This window comes from Botrytis deweyae (assembly GCF_014898535.1).
Source record: "Botrytis deweyae strain B1 chromosome Unknown BDEW_009, whole genome shotgun sequence".
Classification (NCBI taxonomy): Eukaryota; Fungi; Ascomycota; class Leotiomycetes; order Helotiales; family Sclerotiniaceae; genus Botrytis; species Botrytis deweyae.
Genome location: NW_024066216.1, coordinates 213,125 through 239,275, shown reverse-complemented (window position 1 = coordinate 239,275; position 26,151 = coordinate 213,125). Strand labels below are relative to the sequence as shown.

The following is a 26,151-nucleotide window of genomic DNA, read 5'->3' as shown; positions in this document are numbered from 1 at the left end:
AGAAGGTCGTTCATTTATTGTTGTTATATTGGACGCAAACATTATACACGGAGGTAATGTTACCAACTTACCATACTCGTAGGGCAAATTACAGCCGTGATATGGTGCTACTTGTTCCCACACACTCTCAGTGATAAATTCCTCCCTACTTTTCTAGACAATCTGATGTCAGCTTTTCTGGCTTTCAGATGTGTGATACCAAAGTTGTTTTGAATACTACCATTGACGGTCATCTAATTCTGATACATTTTCACCCTCATAGGACGACACTACTCCCATTTGAGGCATTTACTCATTTCATCCACTGAGAAACCCGTTAAGCCGCCCGCTTCACTCTGAACCATCGATGATTACTTTGTGCTCACTCTGCGACCCAGCTCATCAGCCATAAAAAGAAAGGAAGAAAGCTAACTTACCGGCGAACCCACCAGCGGCTTCTTACTCCTACATACTCCATAGATTTAAGCGCAGAGCTTTGACCTCGCCTTCATAGAAGGTTAAGCGACTTCATCTGCACCTACGATTCTTGTAAGGAACTTGGTTTGAATCGCCGCGACAAAGCCTTTTGCTCTATTTTGCGCAACATTACCATTTTTCTTTTGAAATATAATTATGGCATTCGAGTCCGGCACCGCATATCCGGAATCTGATGCGGACGACGAGTACGAGAGAAGTGTGCATAACAGTTCCCCGGTCCTCGCCAACGATTCAGAGGATTCCGATGGCCTTTCTTCCAGCGAACACACCCCAACTACGTATGGTAACCATGGCATCATGGATTCTTTACCAGATTCTATCATAACGGAATGGACCGCAGATGATTGCGCCGATTTTGTAGGTAGTCTGGGACTGCGGCAGTATGGCGATCAATTCTTAGGTATGCTTTAAAGCAATATTGGTTGTCCTTAACCTCTTATCTAATTGAGTGGGATAGAAAACGAAATTGTTGGGGAAGCATTGGTGGCATTACAGCATACCGACCTAAAGGAGATGGGAATAGCAAGTGTGGGACATCGACTCACAATTCTGAAGAACGTTTACGACATCAAGATTAAGCAAGACGTGCCTATTGAGAGTGACCACTATGTGCCACTTTGTGAGTTGGTCGATTGGATGGTACCGAATAATCAAACTGACTTCATTTGCAGCAGCGGACGCCGAGGCCCAGTATGCCACCGCGACACTCAAAGACATCAAAAATCTTGTCGAACAATTACGATTACGAGACGAACGAATGAGCGTTGCAGAGATGGAATTACGAAGGCTGACGTCTGAGTACACTCGATTGAGGGAAGATCTCTTACCGGTATTTCGAATGCATAAGGAAGGGCAGCCTTTGCCATACCATCCCCCTGGGACCAACAATCAAAGCCTATATTCTTACGATAATAACAATACGATATCACCTCCTGCACCTACACCCTCTTCAAGTCAATCAGGTGGGCTCTCGCGGAAGTTCTCAACAAAAAAGCTGTTTCTGGAATCAACGCCAAAGAATGCGTCTCCTACTTTCAATTTACAATCTAGCCAGGATAGATCTATGATGGAACACGCTCTTGATCCTGCAAATGCTGCCGAGCGGGCAGTCCTCTCTTCTTCACACCTCAATGCTATGAATAACGGCTCTCAATCACTGTCACCTGGACAACCTTCGCCCAATCAACCCTCTCCGACTTCCCCTCCTTCCCATATGAGTGGATCCACTTTAGCTTCACGCTCGTACCGATCCGATCAACAACCTACACCAGGCCGCAGCAATTTCCCTCAGAACGACAACGACCAATATCCTCCATCGACATACTCTCGCGACAGTACCAAACCAGCACCCTCACGGCGAGCCCAAACACCGGCCCTTGAACCACCTTCTGGTGGGGGTGGTGCCTCAGTCGAAATATTCAAATCATTCCGCGTCAGTATGGAAGACCCATGCTACAAGGTTTTACCTGCTGCATTAAAAAAATACAATATCAACGCACCCTGGGAACAATACGCTTTATACATCGTCTATGGGGATAAAGAAAGATGTTTGGGTATGGAAGAAAAACCGCTGATTCTCTTTAAACAATTGGATAAGGAAGGCAAAAAGCCTATGTTCATGTTAAGAAAAATCAGCCCCAATACGGAACCTGGCATACAAGATGTCCCTGGAAGCGCAGGTCTGGACGGTAGAAATGGTGGTCGCGGTGGAAACAATTCCATATACGACCCTCCCGGCGGCATTATATGATCTAATCGAACATTTGGATTGGACATTATTTCTTGGAGTTGCTGCACTGGTTTACACTGCATAGCGAAAGTAGGCGATATCACCAATTTTTGGGATAGTGTATGTGTATTGGAAACGGAATTTTGGAGATTACAATTCAGGGTCAATCCAGTTTATTATTTTTTCGGCTAGCTAGCTGTTTTGGTATCTTTTGGTCATATTTTTATATGAGGCGTATCATGAGATGAATGGTTGAATACTCGGTTTTTGGTCGAATTTGACTGTGGAAGGGAGTTCTTGGATGAAACTCGTGGTTGGGACATACGGGTAGCCGACAGGGACAAGTCAACCTTGGGACATTTTCCTTGGGCAAAGCTGAGAGGGGCTGGGTTGGCTTGCGTGGAAAAGGAACACTAGGAAATAGGAAGACATTTAAATCAAATGAAGACGATTTATTATTGGATATCCGGCAGAAATCTACAGAGATTTACAGAGATTTATCGATTGACGACTTTTCTGTCTTGACTTGAGTTTTTAGTTAGGTTTCATGTTGATTCGTAGGGATTAATATTCGACTAATTGATTTAGGTATCTTGTCTAACAGGTAGCCAGCCTTGAAGCATTTGATAAACATTTGCAGACCCTCTCGTATAATACGTGGAGAAAGCCTATCTAGATGCAATCGGAAACTGCTGGATACCTAGGTACTTTTAATCAGTGTGCGAAGCCTCCCTCGGGTAGAAGAGTACGTAACCTGAGTATAACATCATCGAGAAACAAATTTCGAAGCAGCGAATGAGCATGCTTATTAACTTCCTTGTGACGATATCAATGCTATCTGGTGTACGATATACGAGGGCGTGTCTTTGATGAATGCCGGGTCCGTGCGCAAGCACTTTTTCACACCAAAATTTACCCAAACTCACTCATTTTAAAATTCAATATTAAATCAATCAATATTATTATATATTTGAAATTTTATAAAAGTAATAAATTTTTATTTAAAATCTAATAATATAGGTTTAGTTTTTTTATTAAAGCTTTCAATTAAATCAAAATTTATATTGAATTTTTATACTTAAAATATTTATAAGAAATAATATTTATTTTAAGAATCAAATTTCTATATAGAATTTTATTATCAATTCAATTCAAAAATTAATAAATCTAATATCAAATCAATTATTAATCAATTTTCTTTATACAATTCAAATTTCAAAGTTTTATAATAAATATTTGAATTACTATTCATTTATAAATATATAAAATAAAGCATAGTTTTGATAAGGAAATTCGCTTAAATTTCAGTCCGGCATTCATCAAAGACACGCCCTCGTATAGAGAGAAGCTTATATAAGCAAATCGATTACAAGACTAAAGGATCAACGATGTAAAAATAGAAATTGGCTATGGGGATAACGATACCGAAACCTAATCGAACCAATAAACGTTTATAAAGCATGGAATTGTTTGCAGATCTGATTCATCAAGGAATATTCCAAGACATCTTCTTTACTCTGTACAATGGTTTACGCGTGGTGAATGCATGTGAGCGGGAAGGCTCAGCCTCATCTACGGGCACTTCAGATACTTCATAGCCCTGTGAAAAGGGTAATGGATATCCACCTTGCGCATTTGAGTTGATATGTTAAGGTTGCTGGTAGGTATATATCATACACATCCATATCATATTAACTCTGTACGAATCGTATTCGCAGCGGTGCCGAGATTTATCAGATCTGCCTAGCTACTACTACTACTATACTAATTCTGCTCTGTGTTTCAGAGTGATAATCAAGAAACCTCCAACACATCATCCCTTTACCCATTTGCTTCTGAACGATTTGAAAAGCCTTGAAAGCCCAACCACACACATCCTGTAGCCTGCCCCCCTCCCCCTCAACTCCATCAAATCATCATGCTTGACGAAAACCTCCCCACCTTCTTCTTCAAAGCATCGACCGATACCCCTCTCTCCACACCCATCTTCCTCCGTCAAGATGGCTCCGACCTCCAACCCGAATACCTCTTCCGCAGACCCGACCCCAATCTGGCCGCCTCGAAAAATTGCTACGCCGTCGCCCTCTACGATTCCTGCAACCCGGACGTCCTCTATGCCGAAGTCTTGGTCCAGCCCGAATGGACGCAGCCCACTCTCTCCCAGGCCGAAGTGCGCGCGCAGAATGGCATTCCTCCCCCGCCCGTCCCCATCGTGCCGAATGCTTTCACTATCCAATTGTACAATCCGGATCAGCAGGTGCTGGTGAAGCAAATCGCGGGGTCGTGGAATAGTTCGGCGTATTGGGAATTCGAGATGCCGCAGATTAGTTTCCGGGCCCCGTCGGCGTCGGCGCTCGATCGCAGTCAGAGCGATCCGGCCTTCTCGGTGCTCACGCCGAAAGTGGCGTTTAAGTGGAAGAAGGATGGGAAGTTCTCGAAAGATTTGTCGTGTTTCCTGTCGGGCAAGACGGCCGAAGGGAAGAGGAATAAGGAGCCGGATATTCCGGTGGCTATGTTTAAGGGGGGGAAAGATCTTACCATTTACCAACCCAACATGCATCGAGTTGATGTTGAAGATTTCAAGGGTCTGGAGGTGGTGCTTTTGCTCTCGGCTGCAGTGATTAAGGATATATTCTTCAATGCCAGTCGCGAAATGTTTAACATCAGTTCACCCAATGAAACTCCGGGGGCGTTGCGCAAGCGCAACAATAGCGGTCCCGTCATTCGAGAAAATGGCAGGCCGTCGATATCTCCCGTGATGTCTGGGGGAATCATGCCCGGTCTTCCGCCCCGTCGCACTTCGCATCCGCTTCCGACGGGGCCCTCGCCCCCGCCCACAGTCAATGCGCGCACGCAGTGGGAAATTGACGCCGAAACCGCGCGTCTCAAAGCGTTGGTGGAAGCTGAGGAGCGGGAACGCCAGCGCGTGGAATTGTTGGAAGAGAAGCGCATTAAGAAGATGCTGGAGCAGGAAGAAAAGGAACAGCGGAGAAGAGATGCCGAGATTGCAAAGGAGACGGAACGTTTGAGGAAACAGTATGGCGTTATGCCTGTGAATGGGAATGGGAATGCAAATGCGAATGCAAATGCGAATGTGAATCCGGGAGCGAGAGTTCAGTTTGCGCCGCAGCAGGCGCCGCAGAGACCGACGATTACAACGCCGTATAGTGCGCCGTATAGTGCGCCCATGCCGGCGAGACCGATGAGTACCGGGCCCGGTCCGGCGGGCTATGCGATGGGGATGGGGAGTGGATTTGCTGGGGCGGGTGGTCCTTCGTCGTCGTCGCAGGCGAGACCGCAGGCGCAGATCAATAGTCCTTATTTGCAAGCGCCGGGGAGTGGGACGGCTAGCTCGAGTGGATTTTTTGGCGGGAAGAAGATGACGAAGGTGCAGAAGAAGAGGAGTGTTTTCTTTTAGAGGGGGGGGGGTGTGATGGTGGGGTTTGTGAAGAGGAGGGATACGTGATATGTTTGTATGGGGTTGGAGTGAAGAGGAGGGATACATGATGTGTGTGTATGGGATTGGAGTGAAGGGAGTGAAGAGGGTGAAGAGATACAATTGCGAAGCACTTTGTCGTTGTTGATGTTGATGTTGATGTTGATGTTGATGTTGATATTGCTGAGATACCTGGGCATATTTACGGAGTTGGGGAAAAAGGTTCCGATGACTTTTCTTGGGAGATATGTCTACATAGGTACTAGGTGTTAGGTACTTACTTACTGCATGATTCTCATACGTGCGGCTGAATTTGACATTTTGAAATTGTGCATGGGGAGTATATGGTTGTGTGTGTGTGTGTATTCATGGATGGATGGATGAATGAATGAATGAATGGGTACTCAAATATCGGTTGATATATATATATATATATATACCTATATATCTTATTTTATCTCTTTGAAAATATAAATTTTTATATTATAGATAGCTGGATGAATGAATAAGATAAGTAAAGAGATAAGTAGTATAAATATATAAAGTTATGATTCTTCTACCTAAACTATATTCTGCTATATTATATATTCAGAATTTCCTTATCTTTTCTTCTTCTCTTCTTTTCTTCTTCTCTTCTTCTCTTCTTCTCTTCGTCTCTTCTTCTCTTCTTCTCTTCTTTCTCTTCTTCTCTTCTTCTTTCTCTCTCTTCTTCTCTTCTTCTCTTCTTCTCTTCTCACTTATATTAAACTTTCTCATCTATATTAAACTTCAAACTTCAAACTCTAAATCAATTAACTAACCAACTAACTAACTAACTAAGTAAACTAACTAACTAACTAAGTAACTAACTAACTAATCACCATTCTCTCAATCCCTAGCTACATCCTTCATTCTCATCTCATCCTTCTTCTCTACCTTTCTTCTCTTCCTTTCTTCTTTTGCTTTCTTCCTTCCTTCCGTCTTTCCCTCAATCCCCTCCATATACAAGCTTCCAGCCCTCTACTATTTTAAACGTCCTCCATCTCTATTCTATATATTATATATAATTCCGAGTATCTAGTATCTTTATATACTATTATTTTCAATCTCTAATCTACATCCTGTATTTGTAATCCAGCCGTCTATTCTATTCTATATTTTTTGCTTATGTTATTTTATTTATCTTCGCTTATATTGACTCATTGTTTATTTTTCCGCTTATTTTAGCCTCACTCATCTTTACTCATCTTAGCCTCACTCATTTCACCCTCCCCTTTCCCAGATCGCCCTTATCCCCAATCCCCTTCCCAATCCCCTTTCCCCAAATCCCCTTTCCCCAATCCCCAATCCCCAATCCCCAATCCTCAATCTAATCTCAATCCCCAATCTATACCTATCTACAAGTCTTCAAAAACGCTAACCTCCAACCTCCAACCTCCAATCCCCAATCTCCTACATATATTAAATACTAAATACTAAATATTGAAATACAAATCTCTATTTATTTATTTTATTTATCTATATCTATATCTAGTTTATTTTTATTTTATTTATTTTATTTATTTTATTTTATTTTATTTTATTTTATTTTATTTATTTTATTTTATTTTATTTTATTTTATTTATTTTCTTTTATTTTATTTTATTTTATTATTTTATTTTATTTTATTTTATTCTACTCTATTTTACTCTATTCTACTTTGTTTTATTCTATTCTACTCTATTCTATATATATATATACAAGTAGATATCCCCAACTTCAAAAATTCATTTCATATAATTATTATTTTCAAGGTTTGTATATTATATAATATAATAAATACATACGAGTATACGAGTATATATACAAAGCGAAACATGAGTTTTTCCGAGTAGGAAAGATATACATATATATATCAGGAAAATTGTAATGAATGTATATAGTAAACACAGCATCCGCTCTCTCGCTAGCTCAGGGTATGTAGGTATCCAGCACGCAGAGTATCGAAAGAGGGGGAGGGATCTCGTACCGCGAGTGCTCATGAAAATTATAATGTAGAGATACAAATTCGTTATTTCATTTATTTATTGTTTAATTACTTGCTTTTCATAACCGATCTCTGTTTCTGTTATATGAAATCATCCTATCCCATCCCATCCCATGACATCCTATGCTATCCAGAATCGAAATCCCCATATCCAAACCTCAACCCATGTCCTCATTCATTCCACCCTCCATATCCCATACTCATCTCCCTACATCATCTCTCAAATTTGTTCATAAAGTCATAAAATAATATACATATCGCGCTAGCCATGCTCTGCTCTGCTATGCTGTACCATACCTCTCTCCATCTCTTTCTAAATCATTTCTCAGTCCAAATGACATGATGATCTGATCTGTGAGATCCCGCAGCCGCGCTAATCGTACAAAACACAAACAAAACAAAAACCCTAAGAATTCTTATAAACATTATCGTTTTCAACCCAATCCCACAGTCCCCATAAACTCTCATCTCCCACATCTCAAATAAGAAACCATACACCCAATCCTCCATAAATCAACACCACGCCCGCTATCCACCTTTGTGATAGTTTACCGAAATCAGTTGGCAAACCACCACTATTCGCATCGATATCAAACGGGCTTCCGCCCCCACTAATCCCATTCCCATTCCCATTATTCGATGCTGCGGTTGTTGTCGTTGTTGACTTTGATGTTGTTGCTGTAGTTTTTGTAGATGTGGATGTAGTGGATTGTGCTTGGGTCGTGGTCAGTGTTGTGCTGGTGCTTGTGTCTGTATTCTTATTCGTATTGGAAGAAGTAGATGTTGATTCTGAAGAATTAGATGTTGTGGATTTTGATGAAGTGGACGATGGTGATGATGATGTTTGAGTATTCGAAGTTTGAGCGGAACTCGAAGTATCCGTAATCGTGGATTGGGTCGTCGTGGGAAGCGCAGAGAATGTCGTTGTAGCAGCAGTAAAACTAGAGCTTTGGGATGAAGCCGAAGTCGATGCCGGAGTTGGAGTTGGACTTGAAGTTGAAGTTGAAGTTGGAGTCGATTGCGAACTCGACGATGTAGTACTCACACTAGTAGTCGAAGTTTTCGTCTCTGTTGTAGTCGAGGTTGATCTTGATTTTGTAGTAGAACTTTTGATATTCGGACATAAAGCTGCAATGATTCCACCACCTTTGACGATTCCTAATAATGTATTGGAAGCTACATTATCTTTCGAACAAGCATTGCTAACACATGTAGCTTTTGATGTTAAGGCTGATTGGCAGTCGAGGGAACACCCATCATTGAAGTCTGATAGTTTGCAATCTGAAATTGCAGTATTATATTCCACAAAGCAAACCAATGAAACTGCAGTTGGTGAGACTAATTGGAAGTTTGCAAGTGACAAGGCGTTTGTAAGACGTAGAATACAGAATAAGCAAGCAATAGTCGTTAAAAGATGCCGCCGCATCTTGCATTGATTGGTGATATCTCTGCAGGCCTTCAGGTCTTGCAAAGAAAAAAACGTTCGAATGTAGCCCAAACCTGGATCAACGTCCTGGTGGAAGTCTTGAGTTGAATGATGTATCCAATAATAAGATCGTAATAATGATCGGAATAATGCTCTCCAGACCGTTCGTGTTGACGGGAGTTGAAAGAGTTTGCCAGGTGTTGAAACTCGTCACGTTTGAGATCCTTCGTGTGTACTGGATGATCCGACTCAACACACCACAATAGCCTTGCTTTCGCGACGTAATCTGTCTGATACAACCCAACCGAGCGGTGGATTTTACTATTTTGAAAAAATTATGATGCTATTTGAAAAGGTAGTTCGCGCCAGAACGGTACCTGCCGACTGATGACGCAGTTCTAGAGAAGAAAGGGAGGGAAAAAATGAAATTCCGATGTTCTAGTGTTTGGTCCCCGTTCCGTTATAGCGATGAGCTGTTCATTCGATATGAAGTGGCAACGGCACTATGCATAATGAATGCTGGTGCATCATGACAGGAACGCAAAGAGAGAAAAGAGATGCAATAAGAGAAGATATTTCCAGAGAAGAAACAAAGGGCGAGGAAACAGAGGAATGAATATATGAGAGGTTAAAGTATAAGGAGTAATACAATCAACGGGAAAAAGACGATCAAAGGAGCAAGCTGATCAAACACTCCGGGAGAAAGGTAATAGGTAAAGGAAGGGAACCTACATCATTGATTCGACCTTGCGAGTATCTGAATTCAGCCTTTCAATACAGGAATACCGTGGCTTATAAGAATTTGACCTGAATGCAACACGGCATTGGATGAAGCACCCATTTTCATCGTCTAGGCACAGCCATCTTCTCACCCAATGGGTAGAAGCAAAGCGTTTGGAAAAGAGATGGGAATGGAATAGACTTTGTGTGGTTGTTTGCCTATGAAACTTGTGAAAGGGTTTCATGGTTTCACTTTATGGTGGAGTGTGAAAATAGTATGAAGATCCATTGGATAATGAAATGGTTCATGGGTGTGACAATAATAATACGCTTCGCCCATGTAGAATGTATTCCTGAAGCTGAGGCTGATTCAGCTGTAGATATATATAAGAATGGCCGGATTGAAAGTAGACAACTGAAGTGAGGCCTTAATTAGAATATTGAGGAATATATAATTACAATGGACATGGAGATATCGTAGACTAATCACGTATGATATGTTATGAAAGGAAATTAATGTGTGAATCTGATGAAACAGTAGAAGCAAACCCCTCGTTTACCGAACTGTCTCTACGTAGGAGAAAAAAGAGGCCGGTTTTGATCACTTTTTAATACCCTCAATAACCAAATTCTTCTTCTTAAACCTGAAATAAAATATAAACTTTAATAAGAATTAGTATAATTAAAAGGTAAAAAGTAATTTGATATTTTCAGATTTATTTATTTTATTTGTGATTGATTTATAATTCAATTAATTCAGAGATTTCATTAAAGATTTATGTGGTCAAAATCGGCCTCTTTTTTCTCCTACGTAGAGACTGTCTCTATCAAAATACTAATCCTACCCCACATCATCACCAAATTCCCATCCGATTACCTCATTGGTCCAACACATAAATAAATTCAGCCTTCAATCCAGCCTCGCCGACGAGGTCTCAAAAAACATACAACAAGCCATCAATTCCACCGCTCAAGTCCAACATCTACCCAAACCTCCATTCTTCCTTGGAAATCTCATGCCCCAAGCTTCCTCTCGCATTGTACACCGTCAATTTTCTATCCATCCCGTCTTATCCCAAATCCCCCACTCACTTCCTCCTATCACCCCGTCCCTATATATCCAAACACACCATACCAAAACCCCATCTATCCAACCCCGAATCTACACACCCCATCACAATGGCCTCCGAACCCACCACACCTGTGCGCGTATCGAAAAGCGCCGCAAACTACACACCCACAACCCAAGATGCGGATTTGCGCTCGCAGATAAATTCTATATTACTAAAAGATGGCCATGTTGCTAAGTATGTCTTTGCCCCCGCTCTCTCTCCTTCCAATCCAAAACCCAACTAACCTCTCCCCTCAACAGAATCCAAGAAACCCTCCTCCACTCCCTCCACTCCTCTCCCACAAACTGGCCAACCCTAATCCAAAACCACGCGCTTTCCCTCCTGCGTTCGGGACACTACACCACATTCCCGCTGCTCATCGCCAAAGTACTTGAAGACATCCGTGCCGACACAATCGCACTTACTTCATCCGACCCCTCCAACGCATCCCCTCACCCCTCCACCAACGGATCTTCAGACAAAAAGGAAAAGGAAGCAAAAGAAAAAGACGCCGCGCCCAAAGGAAGAGGTGAAAGAGGACAAAGTCTCGCGTTGCCGAAAAGTGTCGTGGATGAAGGTGTGAGGATCACGAGGGAATCATTAGAAGCTGTTTGTGAGGTTGTGGAGTGAACCCTCGAACGTCTTTGGGGTTGTTACATTTCTGGGAGTTGAGTAAGGAGGGGTGATGAGGAATCAGCATTGGCGTAAAGAGGAGACGAAGAAGCGGGGAGGGATATATATCACTGGAGGCGACCTGCATTTGTTCTGGGATCCCCTCGATACAAATACAGACATCTAAAGAAAGGAATTGGTGGATTCAATATGGATGCATGGGCAAATTGGAATCGACTTCCAAAAAACTTTCCCAGATCCGCTTCTATTTTTTACATCATTTATCAAGATAGCACGACACAGTTGAAGCAGATATGAGGAACTGATGCATGGGTGGCTGTTATGCAGTATTTTCATTCTATGTAATGAGTGAACTACCTGTGGAGTATACTAGGAGTTTAAAAGAACCATTGGGATTTGGGAATGACGAGGGATTACAAGGCCGGGAATGTTCTGGGCGTATACGTCAAATTTATATTGCACAAGAGAATCATGACGAATATCATGTAGAATAGTCAAGGCGCCATGCATACTCAAGCGGCGTTTTTAGGATTAAAAACTTATCTTAATAGGTCTTTACGGATCATGACATCTACCAATCATTTCACTCAATATGCATTCGAGATCGGATTGTAATGAAATTTATTTTTATAAGGTATTCTATGCTAAGGGCACCACCTTGGCCACATATCGCCATGAATGAAACTCTCCATACCTCTCCCAACCCTTCATACAATGACTTTTAGGGGTCATGAATGCAACTTTGATCTGCAGAAATCTCTAAACTCTACGTCAAAGTCCACCGGGTCAAATGCCCTCCCAATCGTTAGCTCCTCATGTATGCTGTAAAATGACGTAAAAATATGATATTAAGAGTACAGATTTAGTCGTAAAGGCTGTCGTCGTTTCCAGCATCACCAAATCCACCAGCACCTCCTCCATTAGCCTCGGCGGCCTCACCAGCTTCTGGGAACTTGAAGAAAGCTCCAGGCCCAGAGCTCTTCATGCTCTGAGCGAATGCCTCATATCGGCGGATTTCGACATCAGAAACGGATCGTCTGGCTTGTGACATGGCCTCTTCGAAATGAGCCTTGGTCAATTTTGGAACTGGGTCCTCAACATCCTCTTCCTCCATGTCAACGTCACCACCAGCGGCCTCGAGAGCCTTGCGGCGTTCGATATCCAAAGAAATAGATTCCTTGATGGCGAGCTTGACGGCACGTTGGGTGATGAATCCCAAATCAGCACCAGAGAAGCCGTGAGTACGGGATGCAATGTAGCTGAGATCAACATCATCGGCGACTGGAGTCTTTCTGAGTTGTGCCTTCAAGATACCAGCACGAGAGCTCTCGTTGGGAAGTGGAACGTAGACAAGGGTGTCAAGACGACCAGGTCTGCAAAGAGCGTTGTCAAGTTGCTCAGGTCTGTTGGTAGCACCAATGACGAAAACGTTCTTTTTCGAGGTCATACCATCCATTTCTATGTCAAAATTAGCCTCCACTCACACATGATAGAAACAAGAATAAGCTTACCAGTCAAAAGTTGGTTGACAACACGGTCAGAAGCTCCACCAGCATCGCCGTTAGATCCACCACGAGACTTGGCAATAGAATCAAGCTCATCGAGGAAAACAACACAAGGTGCGGCAGCACGAGCCTTGTCGAAAATATCTCTGATGTTAGACTCAGATTCACCGAACCACATACTCAGCAATTCTGGACCCTTGACGGAAATGAAGTTTGCAGAACACTCGTTGGCAACAGCCTTGGCGAGTAAGGTCTTACCAGTACCAGGAGGACCGTAAAACAAGACACCACGAGATGGAGAAAGACCGAACTTGAGGAACTTCTCGGGGTGATCGACGGGGTATTGCACGCTCTCGATGAGCTCGCGCTTGACCTCTTCCAATCCTCCGATGTCGTCCCAGCGAACGTTTGGAACTTCGACAACTGCAACTTCACGAAGAGCAGATGGGTTGGAAACACCGAGAGCGAAACGGAAGTTGTCCATGGTAACACCAAGGGAGTCGAGAACCTCGGCGTCGATAGTATCTTCATCAAGATCGATAAGATCCATCTTTTCACGGATTTGCTGCATAGCAGCTTCGGAGCAGAGGGAGGCAACATCAGAACCGACGTAACCGTGAGTCTCGGAGGCGATTTGCTCGAGATCAACATCATCACCCAACTTCATGTTCTTGGTGTGGATTTGAAGGATTTCAAGACGACCGGTTGGATCAGGGATACCAATATCGACTTCACGATCGAAACGACCGAAACGACGGAGGGCAGGGTCGATGGAGTTAGGTCTGTTCGTGGCGGCCATGACAACAACGTTGGATCTAGCCTTCATGCCGTCCATAAGGGTAAGCAATTGCGAGACAACACGACGTTCGACTTCTCCGTTGGTCTTGTCACGCTTTGGGGCAATAGAGTCGATCTCGTCGATGAAGATGATCGCAGGCGAGTTCTTCTCAGCCTCTTCGAAAGCCTTGCGCAAATTCGATTCGGATTCACCGGCCATCTTTGACATAATCTCGGGTCCGTTGATCAAGAAGAAGAAAGCACCGGTCTCGTTTGCAACGGCTCTGGCCATGAGTGTCTTACCAGTACCTGGTGGACCAAACATGAGAACACCACGAGGAGGCTTGATACCGATAGACTTAAATAGTTGGGGATGTCTTAATGGCAACTCAACCATCTCTCTGATCTGTGCCATTTGCTTTCTGCATCCTCCAATGTCGTCGTATCCGACCTCGTTCAAATTGCCTTCTTCGTCTTCACGCTGGATGGGCTCTCCTTCGCAGTGGATGACTGTATCTTGGGCTACGATTCCGTACTCGGGAGGGTCGACTTCAACAACCTTGAATTCAACTTGTCTCATACCACCACGAACTGTGAAAAGATCGCCTTGTCGTACAGGTCGGTAGGCTTCGCGGAAATATGGTGCTAAGAAAACATCGAATAAAGATCCGGTGAGACCTTCGACAGTATCCGCAATAGGAAGGACTGCAATGCGCTTGGCCTAATGACATATCAGCACCTTGGAGATGTCCGCAGACTCTTAAATACTTACATATTTGATATCCGGACATGGGTGAACGGTAATAACGTCACCGTGCTTAACACGGAGGTTATGTCTAACAACACGGTTCATACGTGCGCTTCCATCATCGAGATCATCATCAGCAAGAACAATGAGAACAGTGTCCTTGCGCTTCTTTCCCTTAACTAAAACGGTATCTCCACGGAACAATTGTAAAGTTTCCATGGTATTGTTGGAGAGAGCGATAACAGAGTTATCATCGTTGATAGCATCAGTAACCCTGTTGCCACCGCCTGTCAGTTCAGATCTTCGGTCGAGGTGGGGTGCTTGCTCGATATACTCACATCAACGAGTTTGGCTTCTTCTTCTTCTTTAAGATGGCAGTTGCAATATCATCATTCTATAATTTGAAGACTTAGTTAATTTTTGATCTCGATTTTGTTATCGTCATATAGTGGCGGTTGGTAGATCAACTTACGCCTTTGTGTTCAGCACCAGATGCATCACTAGCCATGATGTTAGTATTGTGTCTTCTCCAGGTAATGAACTGGCAGATGAAGATATACTTACTTGAGATTGACCTTCTTCTTGTGCTCGACGTGGTCGGGTTCAGCAGACATTTTGATAGAGGGTTGACCTTGACAGTCGTAACAAATGATCAGTTCTGTTTGTAAATAGTCCTTTCAAATGGCGATAGAGTTTAAGATTAAAAGAGACTTTATCAAAGTGAGAAAGAAGAGGTGGATGAAAGATAGATTGAACTTTCAGGAAGGATGGATAGATGGATGTTTTTGTAAGAATTTATGGAAAGAAGAGGTTGTGTTGGAGATCAAGACAGCTCTAAGATGGCTGTATTAGTTAAGGTAGCGTCGTTAGAATATGACGGAACCGCACTAAATTTGGTAGGTTGAGCTTTTGAATCTTTCTATTGGTTTCTTCCGCTTAAGCACAGCTCAGTAAACGTAGTGAGTTGGGTGAAGGCGACTGACTACTGGTTGGGGTAAAGGTAAAATAAAATGGGTGAATAATCGATAACGTAGGAGCGTATCCAGGCAACGAGAAGGCCACGCATATAAATTCAATGCCTGGTACGGCCATAGTATGATCAATAATAAGTCAGCCTCGCATGGCAAAGAATGTCATAGAATCCCTTGTATGTATTGGTTGATTGATTGATTGATTGATTGATATAAAATTGATTCTAAATGTATTATTATTGTATTCATATGGCTTTGCCTCTTACTCGTACGTTTATTATTATTGGAACATTGACAATATTGATAACTACTAGGTAGGTACTAGGTACACATTTCATTTCATTCATTTCGTTCATTTTTACCTTCAATATCTACCTATCTTTACCTATAACCCGACAACTACAAACAACTCTATCAGGACAGCTAGCTATGAAGCTCAAAACACATCCCCGAACCACCCAGATCCGACAACACCTATGGACCCGAGTCACGAAAGGCCACTCACTCACTCACTCACTCACTCACTCACTCACTCAACATCACTCACTCAACATCACTCACTCAACATCACTCACTCAACATCACTCACTCAACATCAGTATTCCCCAACATGTCAAACACACATCCATAGGTTCTGAACCCTAACATCCGACTGTGAAACTTTTGGGGTTCCTTGGTCTTCCCATCTATTCCATTCGAGTTCGTCGGCACCACCTGTAGGACGAACAACAAGCCTGCGATGCCGATCCGACGGTACACAAGAGAGAAAGGCAAACTTCCCTCCCAGTACTACATATATACATATATACATCTAAGACAAATATATGATGCCACCCACGCCTCTTGTATAACCCCAAAGGCGAGAAAGGTCTATTTACGGTTCATGTGTTCTGGAAAGTTCTAGAACACCTATTGATGGTAAATATGGTCTGCATGATCTGACGGGATGTCTACACTTGGTGATTTCAGAATAACCATGCGTTGGTTGGTGATGTTCTCAAGGGATTGAGGGATTGAGGAAGTAAGTGCAGGTGGTTAGATCAACACTTTTTCTTCCTTGCAAAAGTGAATAGGATTTTCTTCACGATCAATTTTATAAGCATTTCACATTGAAGAGTATCAATTATTCCACTACCGTGGCGAACGAGGCCCTACAAATTCCATCCAGTCTCATTCTATAATTGGAGGATTAACTGTCGTAAAAGATGAGGTGAAGAAAGGACAGAGTGGAGCACTCGACGTACGTACATGTAGTTTGCTTGCTTCCTCTATGATCCGCGCGCTTATTTTAGAGGATGATGGGAGAGGCAAACAATTCGGTACAGCCAATCTACTAGGCACTCGTAGTATCGATGAGGCTATGACACTGTGCAAGAGGATTGCGTGGACAAATCTTTATTTGGGGGGGGAAGGATTAAGTTTATGGTTGAAAAGGGGTTAATGGGACAACTCTTGCTTTAACAGAAATCAGCATCTATGTAGAAATATATACCGTACCTATTTCATCTGTCAAACATATCACACCCCCAAATTTGAAAACCGCATATTAGAAAGAGAAGAAAAATGATCTTATTCATGGAATCCTCTGAGTATAATATAGCAGCGCCCTAGAACTCCCCGAACGACTCTCCACGAGCTCGAGCCGGAGATTCTATAAAAAAACACCAATGCAAAGTTCAAGAAGGAACCAAAACCAGTCTATCCCGAAAATTCGTTATTTGTTACACGCGCTCCTCATTCCCATCTATCCCGACCAGCCCGCCCATTTTCTTTTTTTAACCCCTCTCTCTAACCATCTATTCTCTAGAAACATCACGACCGAAAGTCTTAGACTTGAGCCAATCGAGAACCACCAAAACACGGTTGCGCGCTAGAATTCATGTTAGTCAAAGTGAATGAGAGACAATGGATTGGTAAAACTCACTGCTGAAACACATGCTCAAGTATGCACTTCTCCAGAACAAATATGTCAAATTACCACCGGTAGCAAAGTTTCCATTTAACCAGCTAACATCTGCAACGGCTCTTTCACTACCAATGTATGCCAAGGAACCTTGATGTGTGTAGTGGAACGGCTTGATATCCTTAATTCTTCTCAATTGCTTCTCATGTGCTTCAATATCCTTGGCAACTTGGGCGGCGTTTCCAGGACCAAGGTTCAAGGATGAACTCAACTCTTGGATTTCATGTTCGATGGTATCGGTCTTTGCCATGGTGTTAAAGAGGCGGGCTAAGAAAGCTCCTTCTTGCGATGCTACCTGAGCTGTTGGTGCATATCCTGCAACTGCACAATCACCAGTGGCCCAGATATCCTTGGTTCCTTGAACAACGAGATATTCGTTCACGGCGAGACCTCTCCTTGAGTCTTTTTGGGCGGGGATTTGTGCCATGAGGTCCTTGACAACAGGGCGGACGGCGTTACCGGTGGCCCAAACAAGGAGACCGTAAGGCATGACCTCAGTGAACTTCTTTCCATCTGGTCCAGTGGCCTCGGCTTCGACGGTCTTATCAGTGACCTTCTTAACGGCCGTCTTAGTCTTGATAGTAATCTTCTCTTCCTTAAAAGTTGACTCGGTGTATTCGATCAATTGCTTGGAGAACATAGGAAGAACGTTTGGAAGAGCTTCGATGAGAGTAACCTTGAACTTGTCGCTAATTTCTGGAACCCACTTCTTAATATCTTGATCGAAGAAATCTTGAAGCTCACCAGCGAATTCAACACCAGTAGGTCCACCGCCAACGACAACCATGTGCAAAAGACGTTCAACTTCCTCTGGAGATTGGTCCTTGAAAGTGGCAGTCTCTACACAATCCATAATCTTCTTTCTGATTGCTTGTGCGTCACCGATCTCCTTCAAGAAGCAAGAATGCTCTTTGACACCAGGAATTCCAAAAGTTGCGTTTTCTGCACCAACACTGACGACCAACATATCGTATGAGACCTCGGTTGTGTGGGAAGCTCCTTTGACATCAGAGTTGTCGTTGATGGAGATAGTCTTCTTCTCGGGGTCAATTTTAGTGGCTTCGGCTTCGTAGAATTTGACAGCAGCTTTCTTATGTCTGGTTATGCTTCTGATAGGCTCCATGATAGATCTGTGCTCGACGGTACCGGTTGTGCATGATGGCAAAAGAGGGGTGAACAGGAAGTAGTTTCGTGGGGAGATAACAATAACATTGTAGTTTTCCGTGTCGAGTTTCTTCAAAAGAGAAACAGCACCCCATCCAGTACCTAGCCAATTGATGTCAGCTATCCATATGGAAAGTGGAGACACGTATTGTGCGTACCAAGAATGACCAAGTTTTTCTTGGTTGGATCTGGCTGGAATTGCTCCTCTGGATGTCGAAGTTCCCAAACTTCATATCCAAGATAAGCGGCCCCTCCGATCAAAGACAAGTATGTGAGACGCCAACTATATCTCAAGAATCTGAATCGCTTTGGCTTCTTGACAGTAACAGGAGCGACATCTGCGTAAGTACGTTGAGCAATTTGGGAGATTGCAGTCTTGTTAACATTGACTCTGGCATTGGGTCGCGCACTTGAGAGAAGGACCCGATTTGATGTCGCATATGATCGTTGGGCGATAGTTCGAAGACCAACAGCTGAAGTCGGCAACCTCATCATTCTTGTCGCTAACGCCATACTCCTAAAACTCCTGAAATGGAGGAGGTGAGGATTGTAGGGGAATGCGGAGAGTAATGGAGAAGTGCAGTGGGAGTCAGAAATATCAGATTATCAAATTGAAAGGGAATTTTTATTTTGATAAAAGCTAGGATTCGGATTCTGAGCTAAAATTTACAGGGATAAAATTACGCACCGGAGCCGATAGAAAGATAAGCTCAACTTTTTACCAACGCTTCATCAATAATTGGAATTGACATGCGCCCAAATAGAAACCTCGGAATCAAATGCAAATTGACCAAGAGAAATTCCTCTGGAATAAATCGCTCACTCATACCTGGGTATACTTATATCGCAGCGTCTTTGATCTAATGCCTGTTGATCAATTGATCTTCTTCCTCGATCTCAATTATAAGCATGTGTTCCATCCAGGACAGCATGGCAGGAAACGAGGTCAAACAGTCATGAATTTGTCTACATATTACCAAAGGCATGAGGGCTCAGGGCACACCTACCTACAGAGTACGCATGGTATATTGAAATTGTGCAATCGTGGGTCTGCTTAGGTGGTACTTCGGTGGCACTGTGATGGAGACCACAGACTATACTTTTCTTCACCACTGCTATTCGAGGAATGTCAATTCGGTTTGTAAGATTTGGTATGTGGAGTCCGCCACCAAAATCAGACTCTTCAACGGGAGTCAAGTTCAACGCCCTATCTTTACTATGGTTCATTATACCTCGTACCTACGAGTAGCACTTGGCCAGATTCAAAAGATGCCCTGAAGTAGCAATTCGGATAAAATTATCCTTTACACAGGTTAGAGTATGTATTGTTCCTACCCAGTACTATCTCCTACGTACTCGTATGTACTGAACATTGTACCAGTCATTCTCGGTTTGTTCGGAGATTTTGGAGAGTTTACCGGATTTCCGAACCACCGAAAGTGACAATGATGATTGGACAAACCATGCCATGCCGAGTCTTGGGAAACTGGCGTTCTCCAATTCATTAACACAGAAAGGTTCATCTAATCCGTGCTTGTGAGGCGAGAACGGTCATCTCCTCTGGGTGAATCAAATCGTCATGATTTAACGGTTTTAGCGAAGAAGAACGACCGTCTAGCATCTACCAATACCTATAGAGGCACATTCTCATACATCCTTTTTAGATCCTTGCGAGTCTGCTTGTGGTTCTCTAACCATACAATAGATATTGCAAGTATCGCCTTCGTCGTCGCAAACCATCTTCTTTTCAAAATGGAATCCGAAGGTTTCGTATATCTTCATGTTGGGAACATCTCGACTAGATTCAAGATAGCATCTTTTTCCTTCTGCGTCAGCAATGCTAGTTACTTCCTTTGCTAGCGCTTTTCCGATTCCTCTTCCTTGAGCGTCAGGATGAACGACCATTATATTTAGAAAGTAGTATCCTCGGGGATCGGTCCAAATATTGGATTGGGCTTCTGCTTGCCTGTCCTTCCAGATGTAATAACGCTGTGGCGAATCTACGTCAGTATTCTTTTCAGGACTACTAATTCTCAACCTTCGAGATCTCACCCTGCACCTAATGATACCATTGGGTCATCTCATGAATCATTAAAAGGGTATGTGACAAAGATAGAGTACTTCACTGGAAATGAAGGGGAAACATTCAAAAGCGTCAGAAGTAGGGCTAGCTTAGCCATTGCTTATATGACTTAGCTTCGCTACTTGTAGGACTTGGCAACGTTTGTCTAGAGTCTCATCTTCGGAACAAAAGAATCCGTCAAACAAAATTCTAGTAGAAAGCTTGAAATTCACACCGACAAAAGAAACGGAGATAGCGGCAACACAGTGAGACAAGTAGCACTCATGACTTTGAGGCACCTGCGCCAAAGGAAACGAGACAGAATATACGGTACGTTATAGCTTGCTTACCTTCACGTTTAGGCCACCTCGACCGTACCAAATATTCATACCAACTTGTTGAGCCCACATTGCCCAACTATCAATCCATTCTGCCCACGTCTCCGGCGATCCAGCAGATTTGGGTGGCAACCACATTGCAACGCCTAAAACTCTATGACTTTGAGAGTCTTTAGCAACATAGAACAAGCCGTTTCGAATTCCCCATCGACATCGAATGCCAAGAGAAACCGAGTTTCTGACTAGGTTCAGCTGTCAAAAATTCCGTGTCAGTGACGAACAAACGAGATAGTATCACGAAACACGCCTTCGTGTTGATTTCAGCTATAGGCGAATCGGAACCAATACTTGCTACGACGCTTGAAAATTCGAAGAAAAACTCTACCTTTGATCGATAATTGTAAATCCACAGGTTGTAAGGATCTTCTTTGAATGCTTCCTGAATGGTATTCACAGCTCCAGGTATGTCATCTTCCGTCAGTCGAGATATGGTGAAGTCCATTGTAAGAGATCGAATTGAGATCCAAGGAAGAAATGGAAAAGTACGACGGTGAATGATGTGGGTTAAGAATTTTATAGCAGTACTAGGTACCTATTTACATGTATGTCCCAATTCTGGATATTGTGCTAGAACAATGATGGTTATCAGGGAGAAAGCTGGACACATGGATTGGTGTTCGTTATCTGTAAATGGCTACAGCCGCTTTAAAGACATGTTTTTCCCATCCTTGGCCATTCTTGCCATTGCCAGCCGTGTCGGAGCCGAAATCTACTTCTGCTGAAGCCACGATACTTCCAGTGGGTGGCTGTGAAGATGGGTCTTCAATAGAGTTCGGGTTGTGAAGAATACCTACCCAGGCAATGCATTGAGATGTAAATTGCTTTATATTTGAAGATTTTTTCGTGTTTTGAATCCCATCCTAGACACCCTTCTCGTATACCTAGATGTCCATACGAGAGTACGAGAGGAGTAGGTATTCTCGAGGGCCGAGGCATTGCCACATGCACCTTCATAATTCGATGATAATGACAACAACCTTAATATAATAATCAATTATGAAATCAGCTTACGCTTCCCCGGTCCTTTAATTCATAATTCTCACCCTCTTGGAAGTTGGAACTTCTCAGCCCCCTCCCCTCACCCATAGCTCAAATGTTAGATAACTATCGTACAGCAAACCGCAATCTAAGCTTATCCTCGGAAGATTACCCCTCTTTAGGTTTAGCGTTGTGAATCATCTGTGTGTACGCAGGACGGAGTAAAGGTAACCTTGGAACCTTATTAAGGTATCAAAAATAGGCCATGCCATGATGCTATGCCATGTTCATTCAGCCTTGCGAAATCTTTGGAACCTCCGTTTCTCTTAATTCTCTCCAACTCACGAACCTCTCTAAGTTGCAACAACAGAATTTATGCTCTCACTACTGTGTATACTCACTTTTTCAATGGCTTGAAGCTATCTTTCAATGATTCAGAAGAATCCTAGAACGAACTTTGCTGTATTTACCCTTTTTTTTTCTCTTCCGCAGATATCAAGTGAGTCGAGCGGGTCCATGATGAAACCAGGGGACAGTGCGCGAAACACTCTCTCCGTCCCAGATATCATCAAGTTTTCCCATGCTATGTCAGTCCACCGGTCAATTTCTGTAGCATACTGTTGCGGACTTTCTGGTCGTATGGCAATGATCTGCAGCATTCTTCGTACTTCTTAACAGGGGCATCGCTCAACCTAGAGTCTCATGTCAAACGCAGTAATGCTTGAGATGCTGGGCCCTAACCTCAATCTAGTCTGGACCACAGTGGAGGAGCACAATATTGCGAGTGTAGTGTAGCCTCGAAATGCCTTTTTACCTTGTGCTTGACGCATACACCACTCCTTTACTGTGGCCTTGCATTATGTCTATTATGTACACTTCTCGGTTGGTCCCCAGCTTCAAATTCAATACATGACCATTCCGAGAGTAGCATAGAACGTCCACCTCCTTCAATTGTCTGTCCAGTGCCAAACCAGCATGTCGCGAATCTCTTCTCCACTCTGTTAGCTAGTCTCAAATCTTTCGGAGGTCCAAGATTCTCGACTTGGTTACCTCTTGGGTGCTTTCACTTGTCAACCGTTTGTTCTCTCACTCACGATCTATACACGGCTGGATCGTGACGTTCTCTCTTTGATCAATATTCTCAATCAGATCTGGCATCTAATTCTCACACTCACTCTGTTTCTACAACGACGACGACGACGACAACGACAACGAATAACACTCATCAGTTCATGTCCGTATCCAACTAGCTTCTGTCGGTCGGCGATACGGGGCAGCGGCGACTCGGCGGAGGAATGAATACGACAATGGCACCAATGAGAGATCAACCAGAAGAGTATATGAACCGACTGGTTCAAAGGAATATTATGTTAGACGATCTTCAATTAGCAAAAAGGGATAGGAGAGGCAATGATAATGGGAATGGGAATGGGAGAAACAGCGAGAGGGATGATGATCATAGCGACGAGCGCAGCAACGATCGTCCAGATAAACAGGTCGATGGCTCACAAATGCCTACACCCGTGGTCACAAGGACTGCGTGGACCCAAATAACAAATACTGCCTGGACTACACAAACTGCCACTACCTGGACCACGCAAACTGCGATCACTACTTCATCAAGTGTGATGACTGTCGTTGTTGTTGCTACACCAAGCTCTACATCGACGTCGGCATCTTCAACATCGACTTCAGTGAGTTGGGACAGAAACTCTGTGTGAGTGGGTGTACTGACTATAGACAGATATCCATTACGTCTGCCACATCTTCATTGCCAACAGGGGCTGTCGCATTCAGCATACCAAGCCCAGAGCAACCTGGAAGGAAAGGGTTATGTACCCTTTCCAATGGAGCTCCATGTGAAAGTGCCACGGCTACCACATCTACTGTCACTGCCTATGAGGCCATCAGTGCAAGCTCTGCGCCGACTGCTCAAGCAGATGAAGATGGGTCATCTCCTTCCGACATACCACCTCAATTTCGCCACGGAAATGATGGCGATCTTAGTCCTTTGGCAGAGAAGCTTCTAATAAGTGCTGGGTCAATAGGTTTGTGTTTCAAGATGGCGTGATAACTAACTGTTACTGACCTTAACCAATAGGTATATTCGTCATCTTTGGCGCTATCATATATCTCGTAATCAGAATGAAGAAGCTAAATCGATTAGCAAGAGGAGAGATATCAGAAGAAGAAGCTCGTTGGTATGGATGGAGAAGAAACAGAGGTGACCCGGGTCGTCCTCCCAGTTATGCTAGCGGCAAAGTTTCACAAAATGGATATCCTATTGATGAAAAATTCGCTGAAAGGGAAATGGGTGGTTTCTATAACTCTGACAACAAATCGTCACTCGAACGCCCAGGATCGGCAACTGTAAACTTGCGGGAACTACGTACAGATCTCCAAAGACAAAATTCAACCAGGAGCAGTCATTCAGGATCTGGTATGTCTGCTAGTCCAGTTGCCGGCTCAGGTCAATCATACGGACCTCCAAGCAATATGGATTACTATTATTCTCAAACAGGAACTCTAAGATCTCAACAGTCAGCACTGTCAGGACAATCTTCAAATGCCTTTGATCCTTCACAAAGGGAGGTCAATCATATGAGTTACTTGTCTTCAATATCGTCAGGATTTGGTGACTCGCTTGTCATGCCTGATGATAGTGCACCTCCTCAAATTCCAGTCTCAAGATTTTCTTGGACAACAGCGTCTCAAGGTGCGCCACAGAATAGAGACACTATATACACGACAACTTCAGAGGAAACGGCGCCACGATTTCGCACTGTCAATTCCTGGGTAGCTCAACAAACAGGACGGGTAGAAAGGAAACAACAAAGTGACATGGAAATCCCAGCAATGCCAGAAATTCCTATTTCGTATACCCATCGGTCACAGGTTCCCGAACCTTTGTTTACCGAGGGCCATCAACGCAATATGAGTGAGAACCCAGCTTTTAGACATCACCCCGGTGACGAAATCGAGTTGGGGAGAGGCTCACGTGTTCCGAGTTCAATTCTGGATAGAAAGATGGGAATTTAATTAAAACAACAACAGAATAACTCAAACAGCGAGTGTACTATACGAAAGACGAATTTCTATCAATTGTGTGTGTGTATATATGCCTAATTTCCTATACGGTCGTTCCAGCCTGGTGCTTGATTCGATGAGATTTGCATAGCGTGGAGCGGGGAGCATTTTTTACGTTTTTGAGCATTTGGTGGCTGATTGGTTGGGTGCATGATTTATTGATATTTTTCTGCTTCTTGGGGAAATGGGGATGAGAGATTGACAAATATAACATATTGTAATGTCATGACGAGAACAGAGCGAGAAATAAGACGAGCGATAAAGGAGGCGAGGGGGGTGGAATGAAATGAAAATCGATGAGAAAGCACATTTGGGCTGGAGAAGAAAGGTTCCGCTCAGTGCACTGTCGAAATTTTATGAGGCCTGGCATTGCTTTTAGGCAACTAACGCATGAATGTATGACACGCGGTGAGCCGACGAGTTGAGATGGGGTGAGAATGTGACAAGGCGAGCTTTACAGGAGAAGGGTGGTGAAGAGACGATGCAGGGACGTCGTGGAGAAAGCGTGAGAGGACGCGGAGGCGTGGTGATGAAGATGAGAGATTGTTTTCTGTCTGTAGCTTTGTAGTATATAAGTGCAGTGATATAGTTTTCAAATACATTAGAAAAGTTTTAAATCAACGACGTAGATTCATGCTCTGTGTTGACGCTTGTTTGAGGGCTTTTAAGGCTATTTTTGATCTTGATTGATGATGAGAAAAACTTCTCGAAGTTGGGATATGATGGCTTATAAGATTCGCTAGCATAAGCACTTCATAAGCCATTCTATCAGCGTAAACTGACTTGATCTCCTCAAATCAGCATCATTTTCGTCGGTTAGAAATCGAACGATATCATTCATTTATCCATTCATCCATTCATCCATCCATCCATCCATCCGTCTATTCTCTCATCTATTTATTCACTTACCCATCCCACTACAATCTCCCAATCTCCCAATCTCCCATCCCAAATCCATC

The 26,151-nt window shown here is 43.3% G+C and overlaps 8 protein-coding genes across 8 annotated transcripts; 4 read left to right on the top strand and 4 right to left on the bottom strand.

The window, feature by feature from the left end:
- Window positions 1–612: 612 nt before the first annotated feature.
- EAE98_004717 (uncharacterized protein) lies at window positions 613–2,227 on the top strand (the record flags this gene model as incomplete). The annotated part of the gene is made up of 3 exons (XM_038952337.1): window positions 613–877; window positions 935–1,096; window positions 1,149–2,227. 3 exons carry the CDS (start codon window positions 613–615, stop codon window positions 2,225–2,227), a joined length of 1,506 nt encoding a protein of 501 aa, XP_038810987.1.
- A 1,897-nt stretch (window positions 2,228–4,124) lies between these two features.
- EAE98_004716 (uncharacterized protein) lies at window positions 4,125–5,624 on the top strand (the record flags this gene model as incomplete). Its single annotated transcript, XM_038952336.1, has 1 exon — window positions 4,125–5,624. The coding sequence occupies one exon, from the start codon at window positions 4,125–4,127 to the stop codon at window positions 5,622–5,624; it is 1,500 nt and encodes a 499-aa protein (XP_038810986.1).
- Window positions 5,625–8,126: 2,502 nt separating this feature from the next.
- On the bottom strand, window positions 8,127–9,074 carry EAE98_004715 (uncharacterized protein; the record flags this gene model as incomplete). Its single annotated transcript, XM_038952335.1, has 1 exon — window positions 8,127–9,074. The coding sequence occupies one exon, from the start codon at window positions 9,072–9,074 to the stop codon at window positions 8,127–8,129; it is 948 nt and encodes a 315-aa protein (XP_038810985.1).
- A 1,899-nt stretch (window positions 9,075–10,973) lies between these two features.
- EAE98_004714 (uncharacterized protein) lies at window positions 10,974–11,536 on the top strand (the record flags this gene model as incomplete). The annotated part of the gene is made up of 2 exons (XM_038952334.1): window positions 10,974–11,101; window positions 11,167–11,536. 2 exons carry the CDS (start codon window positions 10,974–10,976, stop codon window positions 11,534–11,536), a joined length of 498 nt encoding a protein of 165 aa, XP_038810984.1.
- A 607-nt stretch (window positions 11,537–12,143) lies between these two features.
- Window positions 12,144–15,571, bottom strand: EAE98_004713 (uncharacterized protein). The gene is made up of 6 exons (XM_038952333.1): window positions 15,134–15,571; window positions 15,042–15,069; window positions 14,908–14,963; window positions 14,594–14,843; window positions 13,051–14,542; window positions 12,144–12,997 (listed from the first exon to the last, which is right to left on the bottom strand). Exons 1-6 carry the CDS (start codon window positions 15,181–15,183, stop codon window positions 12,402–12,404), a joined length of 2,472 nt encoding a protein of 823 aa, XP_038810983.1. The 5' UTR covers window positions 15,184–15,571; the 3' UTR covers window positions 12,144–12,401.
- A 1,765-nt stretch (window positions 15,572–17,336) lies between these two features.
- On the bottom strand, window positions 17,337–19,162 carry EAE98_004712 (uncharacterized protein; the record flags this gene model as incomplete). The annotated part of the gene is made up of 3 exons (XM_038952332.1): window positions 17,337–17,410; window positions 17,465–18,769; window positions 18,826–19,162. The coding sequence occupies 3 exons, from the start codon at window positions 19,160–19,162 to the stop codon at window positions 17,337–17,339; spliced, it is 1,716 nt and encodes a 571-aa protein (XP_038810982.1).
- Window positions 19,163–20,314: 1,152 nt separating this feature from the next.
- Window positions 20,315–21,569, bottom strand: EAE98_004711 (uncharacterized protein; the record flags this gene model as incomplete). The annotated part of the gene is made up of 3 exons (XM_038952331.1): window positions 20,315–20,656; window positions 21,080–21,319; window positions 21,453–21,569. The coding sequence occupies 3 exons, from the start codon at window positions 21,567–21,569 to the stop codon at window positions 20,315–20,317; spliced, it is 699 nt and encodes a 232-aa protein (XP_038810981.1).
- A 1,843-nt stretch (window positions 21,570–23,412) lies between these two features.
- EAE98_004710 (uncharacterized protein) lies at window positions 23,413–25,144 on the top strand (the record flags this gene model as incomplete). Its single annotated transcript, XM_038952330.1, has 3 exons — window positions 23,413–23,799; window positions 23,850–24,153; window positions 24,207–25,144. 3 exons carry the CDS (start codon window positions 23,413–23,415, stop codon window positions 25,142–25,144), a joined length of 1,629 nt encoding a protein of 542 aa, XP_038810980.1.
- Window positions 25,145–26,151: the final 1,007 nt, after the last annotated feature.

Excerpts from the sequence above, each read along its gene's own strand:
- EAE98_004713 (XM_038952333.1), bottom strand. The coding sequence starts at position 15,183 with ATGTCTGCTGAACCCGACCACGTCGAGCACAAGAAGAAGGTCAATCTC. Across the intron at positions 14,964-15,041 it reads CTGGTGCTGAACACAAAGGC|AATGATGATATTGCAACTGC; the intron begins GTAAGTTGATCT and ends TTCAAATTATAG. Across the intron at positions 14,543-14,593 it reads CATGTCCGGATATCAAATAT|GCCAAGCGCATTGCAGTCCT; the intron begins GTAAGTATTTAA and ends ATATGTCATTAG.